Here is a 10,414-nt window from a genome sequence, read left to right as displayed (position 1 = left end):
CTCTCCGTCCAAGCCAACAACACTATGGTATAGTATGGGGCGTAGACTTAGTCCCCCTGAGCCATGATTGGCCAAAGGCACCCTGCCTTTGGCCAATTAAGGCTCTCTTAGCAGAGGGTGCTGGGATTGGCCAAAGCATGCAGGTCAGGTGCATGCTTTGGCCAATCATCATACAGCAATGCACTGCGATCTCGCAGTGCATAATGGGGCGTTCCGCGGCACTCAAATTTGCCGCGAACGCCCCATGATGTTCGTTCTTCGTGAACACCCGATGTTCGAGTTGAACTTATGTTCGACCTGAACATCAAGCTCATCCCCAATGTAACCCCAGCCCAGTATTGGTGGTCAGTGGTGATACTTACCTGATCCCACACTCCCGCTGCGTCTCTGCTGATGTCGGAGTTATACTTTCACGAGAATTGGTTTTCTGATATGAAAGATTTACAAAGTGTGCCACATCCCAAGAAAATTGGAATAGAGAGGAACCCCTGGGGGTAGGATTTTTAAGGCACTACCAACACACACACTATAGAAAAAGTACAAATTTTATTAAGTAACTATCTAGAAAAATACATATAATAATAAACAAAATATTGGACATGGAGACATCAAAGTTGTGTAAAATGATGATACAGAGATCCTATACCGTATACCCTATACTTTTACTGTCAGAAAGGAGATGACAGCTCCCAAAAGTCTGGTATAATTACAGTGCCTGGTGATGGAACCCAGAGAGTGTTCCAGCAGTCTTCACCTCACTGCCACTCTGTACAGTGTGCTGGAACCTACAGGATGAGGACACACTGGGAGAGAAGCCAAAATCCTGGGATTGTCCTGCAGCATCTGGGACACTTGGCAATAATGACAAGGTCATGTTCACGCTATGAGCGGTTTCTCAGAGCTGCAGTTCCTCTGAGCTCCACAAGATGGTGATCTCACTTATACTGAGACAGGAAGTCTCTATGGAAGACAGGAAGTGATGTCAGGTATAAATATGAAGTTCTGGGTGAGAGGTGAGTTGGGAGGAAGTAAAGGGAAAACATCGCTGGAAGTGGAGCAGAGGAGGTAATAAGATCTTATTTACTCCCAGTAACCCCCCGTCATGTCCGTCCTCTTCCTCCATAGTCACTGTGATGTCTTTTATCTCCAGCAGATGATGATACACACATATATAGTGTTGAAACCTAGATTAACCCCTTCAGGGGCAGAACATTTCCCCACTTACAGGGCCAAAACCTTCTCTCCATTTTGGAGATGTGTCACCTTCTCACTCGGGATGAGTAGAACTGTCCTGGGTTCAGGTGGAGTGTTCAGTGAACTTGAAGTGGATGGGGAACCTCTTCTGGACGGAGCCGCTCACATTCTGCACTCCAGGCTCACCCTGATTGTCAGGAGAAGAACTAACGTATAGGCTCCAGAGACCAACGAGAGCGGTTCTCAGGGCCACCAGGGAGTGTGGAGGACGAGCAGCTCTGTCCAGCAGAGGTTCCCCATTCATGGTGGTGGGAATCTCTGCTCAGCCCACCATGACTCAGGGGAATTACTATATCCAGCCATCCAAGAGTGACCAGATCCCTTAAAGGGTGCTTCCCACAAGCCTGTGATGGCTGATCTTGTGGGAAGTACCCCGGGCCCATTGAGCACCCTAGAGGGGGGGGGGGCAAGTGCATGAGATCTGTACTGTATGTGGGTCCAATACTTGAGATCAGCATTTAATCAGCACGGAGGTAGAGCACACTGTGTTTTACAGTGAAACAATGGAGGTGGCACCACCAGTGAGGAAGATTGGTCACCGATAGATGGACTTTGACCAATTTATAGGCACCAAAATAAGTTCAGCTTTGCAGCACAGGTGTTTTGGCATCAGTTACCTAAAATTGTTATTATTTTTTGTTGGACATATTGTAAATCTTAGTAATGTGTTCGGTTGCAACTCACACTTCTAGCATTGGGGTTGTGGTACTACCAGCCATTTGCAGCACTGGTGCTTTGGTATCAATTACGTGTATAAAGTTGTTTTTTTTCTGCATAAAGTGTATTCGTGCCAATTAAGTAGACTACAACACATTTTTTACATCACTTGGGTTGTGGTAGTAGCAGCCATACATTGAGGAAGATTGGTCAGGGATATATGGACCTTGACTAATTTATATGCAACCAAATAAGTTGGTGTGTGTTTGTTTTTTGTTTTTTTTGTTTTGTTTTTGTTTGTTTTTGCAGCACTAGTGCTTTGGCATCATTTTCCCTTAAAAAGTTACTATAATTTTTTTTTTTGTTCTTTACACATACTTTATAACTTAGTAATGTGTTTGCAATGTGTTTACAACACTCGGGTTGTGTTATTACCAGCCAGTCGTAGCACTGGTGCTTTGGTATCAATTACTTGTATAAAGTTGTTTGTTTTGTGCATAACGTGTATTAATAGAAAATGCAGTAGGCTGCAATGCATTTTTACAACATTGGGGTTGTGGTAGTAGCAGATATATATATTGTGTGTATCGAGATGTCATTTACTTTGTATTATCATTTTTGTTGTATAATTATTATTTGAAGCAATCAGGATTGTGTGGTTGTTAGTAGCTCTGGGGTTGTAGTAACACTTGCCTGTCTTTGTAAGTAGCTTGTGTGTTTTTTTTTTTTTTTTTTTTTTTTTTTTTACATACAGAACGACGCTACACTAATTTGATATATACAATTTATTAAAAATAAGTGCCTATACTGTTTAAAATCTGGTACATGGGGGGGGGGGGGGGGGGGAAGAACTGTGCAGCAACAGTTCCTTCATCCTTTTCCCTCTTTATCTTCAGCTACTTCAACCCCAACCCCCCCCCCCCCCCCCCCCCCTTTTTTTTTTTTTTTTTTTTTTTTTTTTTTTTTATCAGAGAATAGGTGCAGGAACCAACCCTTACTTGAGAGTAGCGATGTGATGCATCGTGTATGCTGTGTCAATTAGTGGGCATGGCCAAGTTCCTGAAAGTTGGTCTTTAAAGAGGAGTTCCACCCAGGGGGTCCATTAAAAAAAAAAAAAAAAAATTAAAAGTCAGCAGCTACAAATACTGCAGCTGCTGACTTTTAATTGGACACTTACCTGTCCCTGGGTCCAGCGATGCGGGGGATCGAAGCCCCCCCTCGTCTCCCCCTCCGTTCTGCGGTGCCGGCATTTCAACTGTGGGCGCCGGACTGTGGCTTCACAGGCTGGCAACCACTGCGCATGCGTGAGCGGCGCCGTGCGCCGTGATTGGCCGCTCAATCACCTGGGACCTGTAATGGGTCCTAGATGATTGACAGGAGGGAGGGAGCAGAGCCGAGCCCTTCCTGTGCCGAGGGGGAAGTGATGTCACCAGCCCAGGCAAAGGAAGAGGCAGACTACGAGGGACCACCTAGCAACAGGCATTTAGAGGTAAGTAAAAAAAATATATATATCCAAATGTTTTTTTGTTTTTTTTTGTTTTTTAGAATTTTTCAGGTATTTTTGTTTTTTTGAGTGGAACCCCACTTTAAGGGGAATTCTTAAAGCGGAGCTCCGCTAAATTTTTTTTTTTTAAAGTCAGCAGCTACAAATACTGCAGCTGCTGACTTTTAAAACATGGACACTTACCTGTCCAGGGCGCCCGCGATGTCGGCACCCGAGGCCGAACCGTCTCTCGTCCTCGGTTGCTGCCGCCTCCATCTTCGGTAAGGGAATCAGGAAGTGAAGGCTTGCGGCTTCACTTCCCGGTTCCCTACTGCGCATGCGCGAGTCGCGCAGCGCAATACGGATGGTCCCTGCTGTCTCTGGGACCCGTGTGTTTCCCAGCAGACAGCGGGGGGGGCAGGAAGTGGCGTAAATAACCGCAGATTCTGCGGCTATCTATGCCGGAAGTGGGTACAGATACCTGTAATATACAGGTATCTGCACCCCCCTCCCCCCTGAAAGGTGTCAACTGTGACACTAGAGGGGGGGAGGAATCCGATGAGTGGAAGTTCCACTTTTGGGTGGAACTCCACTTTAAAAATGGGGGTGGCAGGGTTCAGGAGTGTGTTGCAGATTGGGGGTGGCAGGGTTCAGGAGTGGGTTGCGCATTGGGGGTGGCAGGGTTCAGGAGTGCGTTGCGCATTGGGGGTGGTAGGGTTCAGGAGTGCATTGCGCATTGGGGGTGGCAGGGTTCAGGAGTGCGTTGCGCATTGGGGGTGGCAGGGTTCAGGAGTGCGTTGCGCAATGGGGGTGGCAGGGTTCAGGAGTGCGTTGCGCAATGGGGGTGGCAGGGTTCAGGAGTGCGTTGCGCAATGGGGGTGGCAGGGTTCAGGAGTGCGTTGCGCAATGGGGTGGCAGGGTTCAGGAGTGCGTTGCGCAATGGGGGTGGCGGGGTTCAGGAGTGCGTTGCGCAATGGGGGTGGCAGGGTTCAGGAGTGCGTTGCGCATTGGGGGTGGCAGGGTTCAGGAGTGCGTTGCGCAATGGGGGTGGCAGGGTTCAGGAGTGCGTTGCGCAATGGGGGTTGCAGGGTTCAGGAGTGCGTTGCGCATTGGGGTGGCAGGGTTCAGGAGAGTGTGTTGCGCGTGGGGGGGTGGCAGGGTTCAGGAGAGTGTGTTGCGCATGGGGGGGGTGGCAGGGTTCAGGAGTGTACGTTGCGCATGGGGGGTGGCAGGGTTCAGGAGTGTACGTTGCGCATGGGGGGGTGGCAGGGTTCAGGAGTGTACGTTGCGCATGGGGGGGGGGTGGCAGGGTTCAGGAGTGTACGTTGCGCATGGGGGGGGTGGGCAGGGTTCAGGAGTGTACGTTGCGCATGGGGGGGTGGCAGAGTTCAGGAGTGTACGTTTCGCATGGGGGAGGTGGCAGGGTTCAGGAGTGTACGTTGCGCATGGGGGGGTGTGGCAGGGTTCAGGAGTGTACGTTGCGCATGGGGGGGGGTGGCAGGGTTCAGGAGTGTACGTTGCGCATGGGGGGGTGGCAGGGTTCTGTAGTGTACGTTGCGCATGGGGGGGGTGGCAGGGTTCAGGAGTGTGCGTTGCACATGGTGGGGTGGCAGGGTTCAGGAGTGTGCGTTGCGCATGGTGGGGTGGCAGGGTTCAGGAGTGTGCGTTGCGCATGGTGGGGTGGCAGGGTTCAGGAGTGTGCGTTGCGCATGGTGGGGTGGCAGGGTTCAGGAGTGTGCGTTGCGCATGGTGGGGTGGCAGGGTTCAGGAGTGTGCGTTGCGCATGGGGGGTGGCAGGGTTCAGGAGTGTGTTGCTCGCGGACCAGTTTGTAACCAAAAATGACCTCCGCCCATCTAAATTCTACCCAAACCACCCCCCAGTACAGAGCTCTCCTTCCACCCCACCCACCAAATAAAGGGATTAACCAGTAATACAAACAAAATTTATTGAGGAGAGGAACTACTGCACCCAGTATATGACAACAACCACTAGAATATAGATACACACCAGTATAGAAATAACTTTATATGATAAAGCGAAACTGACCAATTAGAACTTGGATAGGGATTGGAGATTATGGCATGACCACTTGACTTCAGAACAACTTCAGCGACAACTCTTCCTATAAACAGTCTCTATATACAATCCTTTTCTTCCTCCAACACTCGCTTGCAGAACTCAGCTGAGACACTTGAAGAAATCTAACACAGCACTCAGTCAGTATAGAAGCAATAGCCCTTTGTAGGCAGGAACCTGAGGCCCCTCAGTGTAGCAAAAAGTTCAGTGTCCAGCATAATCACTCCTGTGGCTACTGATCCCAGCACCACACCTCTTCAGGCTCTGCCAGCCAGTCTGGCTGCAGTTGCCCCTTTTTCTAGCCCTCCTGCTAATTCCTCCACACAATCCTCTCAGACTAACACTCGCCATCCCACCCAGCTGACTCTCAAGAAATCTCCCAGACTTGCCCTTGCTGTCATCTCTCCTTGCTCCTGTGCCTTCAGGAAGGGGTTCCTTGATATGTTGTGGGGAATCCTTCCAGCACCTGAGCCCCAGGCCCACAGCCACCTGCACCCCCCCCAAACTATGGGGTGCCCTGAGAAGGCCTTCGAAAGCCTCCTCAGCACTCCATGTCCATCTTCCACCCAACTACCCTTCTGGCATGGCTCAAGTCTGTTTATGAGTTGAGCTGCCCCCTTGCCAGGCCTTCTTACTGGGGATTGGCCAGGGTCCTCATAAATATGCGTGACAGCCCCTTCTAGCTTCCACCCACTACACCGAGAACTTTCTCCAAAGTTACAGAAAACGGGGAGGCACCAGAAGAGCTGTCTGATGAGTCATCCAGCCTCCCTGAGTCACTCAACGCTGACCCAGATTCAGTTCAGGCCTGGCTCTCAGCCAAGCCAATTTACCTACACTAACAACTAAACTATGTACACCTAGCACACTAGCTAGAGGGTGCTACATAACTCTGAATAAAAGCCCCTCAAAAGCTGAAGGTGCTGTTAGTGATTGTTTTAGAAATCTATGGAGGCTTTGGAAATGCTTTGGAGCACCAAGAAAGTGACATGGGGTATCATTTTTGAAGCTATGCAAAAATGTGAACAGGACTGTAAGGTAACCATTTTACATAGTGACAGGGGCTTTGATTGGCATTCCAAGTGCTTTAAAAAAGCATGTCCAATGCCACATTTTGAAGCAGGTGTAAACGAGGCCTTAACTTTCCCCTCCAGTCCCTTGGGCTTGCTAGTTGCCATAGCTCAGTCTTCTTCTGACTTGCTTAACTGTCCCAGTCCTGCGGGTAAGGAAATCTCACCCACATTGGGGGGTACTCTCTCCCAAGTGGTTCACCTGTCCTGGCTGGCGCAAACAGCTGTCTCCACACAAAGGCTCTGACTGCTAATGGGAGCCCTGAGCAATGATAAGGCTTTGCTTATAATGAGCATGCGCACCTGTGCACTCACACAGCCTGCAGGCCTCCAATAAGACCTGGATTGAAGGTTCTGTCCCACCCAAGACACTTTGGAACCTTAACTCCAGGCCCTGATACTGGATTACCAAATGTGGAGAAAACTGAAAACGCAGCTTTCAAACATGCCAAAGCTTCTCAAACTGTAAGAATCCTGTCATTTTTAAATTCATAGATCTAGCAAGCATAACAGGTAGACGATTGCATGTGCAATGTTTATTCTGGTTTTGAAAAGCTAAACATTGATGATGCAGAGATCTCTGTACAGAGACACTTCTGACACCAGACGTTAGATGCACACAAAAGCTGCAAAAGTAATATTAGAACACTGTGACAACTGCCTAATAGTCTCTGCTTCTGGTCTGGATGATGCAGCAGCGGCTCCTGCATGGAAGGTCATGTGATCCAATTCTGTTCTTTTTTTCCTGGAAATTCTCCCTTTTATAAGATATCACAAATACAGACACATTCCATTTCCCTTTGAGGGCAGCTCGCCTAGTAACCTCTTTCTTCCCCATCCTAACTTTGTACAAATAAATCTCTGTCTACAGGTAAACCTGCCTAGATCACATGACCACATCATCAATGAGGATGGATGAGGACTGGAGTCACATGACTGAGAGGATACTAAACTTCACTCTGGAGATCATCTACCTGCTGACAGGAGAGGTGAGGAGGATTCTAGGAGGTCACATGATATCACTCTTATCTGTCTTAATAAAACACAGACCTGACCGTAGAGGTGAGGAGGATTTTGGGAGAGTCACATGATGTTACTTTTTTTTTTTTTTTTTTTTGCTTGAATACAGAGTTTCCCTCCTGTGAAGTCTGGAGATCATATCACCATCACAGTGCCTCCACTTCACTCCCTGACACCTCAGATAAACCGCAATAAGAAGATTTTAAAAATCACCAAGAAGATGATTAAGCTGCTGACGTGCGAGGTGAGTGGAGCTGGGAGTTCTGGGACATTATCCAGTACCAGAAAAGGAATGTGTCTGAATGGTGATTTGTATCATTCAGGTTCCTATAAGGTGTCAGGATGTCACTGTCTATTTGTCCATAGAGGAGTGGGAGTATTTAGAAGGACACAAGGACCTCTTCAAGGACATCATGATGGACAATCAGCCACCCCTCACATCACCGGGTAAGAGGAGACTTTATTGTAAAGGAGAGAGCAGTACGGAGGGTCCACCTAGATCCCCCATCATCTGATAAACACCTAGAAACAATGTATTCAGTCAGTGTGTGTGTTTCCTACAGATGGATCCAGTAATGGGAACCCACCAGAGAGATGTCCCCGTCCTCTGTATTCCCGGGATTCGACAGAGGAATGTCACACCATCCCTCACCATGATCGGGTAGATGTGGAACAATCACTGATAGTATCATTAGGATCTGTACATTATCTGCATTATTTACACATTATATCATTTTTATTATATATTCAGAATAAAAACCTGAGTGATTCTAAAGTTGATATTAAAGAAGGGATAAAAAAGGATGATGGGGTGATGGAGGAGTCAAAGTCTCCAAAAGGACATAAAGATCTGTACCAGGACAACCTGGTGGAGTCATCCATCTACAGGAACCCACCAGAGAGATGTCTTTGTCCTTTGTATTCCTGGGATTCCACACTGGAAGATCATAACTACGCACGGCCTGATCAGGTAGATGAGTGACAATTATTAGTAGTAATGACTTCTACAAAGCATGTTTGTTACAATTAATGTTTATTATTCTGTATTCAGAGTGGAAACCTCAGGGATGATAATATTGTTGAAGAAGAGTATAAGGAGGATGAGGAGTATGGTGTGATAGAGGAGTTTTCTGAAGGACACCAGGATCTCTACAAGAACATTATGATTGAGTCACCTAATACCAAAAACCCACCAGAGAGATGTCTTCGTCATCTGGATTCCTGGGATTACACACAGGAAGATAACACCATCCCTCACCATCAGGTCGGTGGAGTTGAGGGTCAGGAACGTAAAGTGATTGAACACTCTGACATGTGGAGATGATGTGTGGACTCTAGAAGATGATATTTTCTATGTGATCTCACATCATAAATGCTACTTTCTCTTACGTTTATTGATGGGACACTGCCTTACTTCATTCTCCATGACCAAAAAGGGGTTTTATAGCCCCACCTTCAGGAGTAGTACACTAGGCAGGAAAAAACTCGGCACCTCCTATGGGTAGTTTTCGCTAGGTAAAAAACCTCCAGTTATTCTGCCTAGTGTCTCAGGACATGTTGATGTGTGTGTGTGTGTGTGTGTGTGTGTTTTTTTTTTTTTTTAATTCTGGGACTTGTGGTCCTATATCTTTTGTATTTATTCCATTTCTTGTTCCTGGGATTTCTTTTTTGCTGTGGAGATCTTCTATGAACAGTGGGGCTGGGAGATGGGCTGGATAATCTAGAGTGGTCAGCCCAGTCTGACCAGTGACCGTGTGGGGAGCGCTAGCTCTCCACTCGGTCGACCGCGACATGCCCGATCATGGACCGGGTGGCTATAGTCTGTGTCACAGTGTTATCCATGGGCTACAGCCCCCCACTTCGTTGGAGAGGAGGATCTGCCATGGAAGCTTTACCTGCATGCTTCACAGAATTGGTAAATAAACATGCTCCCCCTTCTGGGATGTCCTGTGTGGCCTTGTCTACTCTGCCCCTACCTCTGTGATTGTAAGAGTGCTAAGTTGATTTGGTACCATGTGGCACCCTCCTGGAGACCGAGATGGTTGGTTATGTCCCTTCCCTGAGGCGGCAGGGCTCATCCATTAGTCAGGTGGTGGGGATCGACCATGGCGGGAGGTGTGATTCCCTGCGGCTTGGGCAGGCTACAGCTCTGATAAAAGATGGGGACTTTGTTTCTATGTGGAGCTTGCTTTGAGGGGCAGACTCATTTCGGCATGTTGGAGTTTGTGCTGTGCCTTGGCCTCCTGAAGGGGACACCTCCCCTGCCGCCATTCCCATGCAGCAGTAGATGTTGGTGGCCATTTCATCTAGAGTGATGCTGGACAGCTTACTAGTTTTAGCCTCAGCTGGGACTGCATAGGCAGCGGCTGTCCCCTTTGGTGCTCTGCAAGGCTGCCAGTTGCATACATTAACAGGAACGGCCGTTGGTTCCTTCGCACCTTTTTCTAAGTTCTGTGGGTGAGGGGGCCCTTTTTAAAGATGTGGTGGCTCCCTCCATCCCTAAGTTGCAAAAACATTTCATGTTACTGGTGGGGGTATTTCCTTCCTTTTTTGATATGGACTGTACAGCAGACTTGGTGACTTGCTATGTGTTTGCTACCGCCAGCGTAGCACTGTGACCTGTGTTGGCTCTGACCCAAGTATCTTAGATGCCTTCTGAGCGACTCCCGATGTTGCGATTAGATTTGGCATCGGGTTTTGTGCCCCACCTTTTGTATGTGGATCTTGTGGCCCAGGTCCCACTGATCCTTATGTGATGCATCTCTAGCGGAAATCCCACTCCTGTACACTCCTTTTCTGTTTTCAGCTGACTGGACATCTGCCAGGCCCTGGTGACATCTTCCTGCCAGGATG

General features: G+C 48.2%; 1 protein-coding gene across 1 annotated transcript in view; it reads left to right on the top strand.

The window, feature by feature from the left end:
- The first annotated feature begins 932 nt into the window (after nt 1-932).
- The window catches only part of LOC141121580 (uncharacterized), a 49,055-nt gene continuing 39,573 nt past the window's right edge, over nt 933-10,414 (top strand). Inside the window, exons 1-7 of the mRNA XM_073611214.1 lie at nt 933-1,065; nt 7,413-7,530; nt 7,671-7,805; nt 7,885-8,008; nt 8,125-8,222; nt 8,313-8,531; nt 8,613-8,825. Coding sequence (XP_073467315.1) covers nt 7,432-7,530; nt 7,671-7,805; nt 7,885-8,008; nt 8,125-8,222; nt 8,313-8,531; nt 8,613-8,825 — 888 coding nt within the window. The 5' untranslated portion in view covers nt 933-1,065; nt 7,413-7,431. The remainder of the gene's footprint in view (nt 1,066-7,412; nt 7,531-7,670; nt 7,806-7,884; nt 8,009-8,124; nt 8,223-8,312; nt 8,532-8,612; nt 8,826-10,414) is intronic.

This window comes from Aquarana catesbeiana, unplaced genomic scaffold (genome assembly GCF_042186555.1).
Source record: "Aquarana catesbeiana isolate 2022-GZ unplaced genomic scaffold, ASM4218655v1 unanchor225, whole genome shotgun sequence".
Classification (NCBI taxonomy): domain Eukaryota; kingdom Metazoa; phylum Chordata; class Amphibia; order Anura; family Ranidae; genus Aquarana; species Aquarana catesbeiana.
Note: the sequence above shows the minus strand (reverse complement) of the source record. Positions and strands in the feature narration are given on the sequence as shown.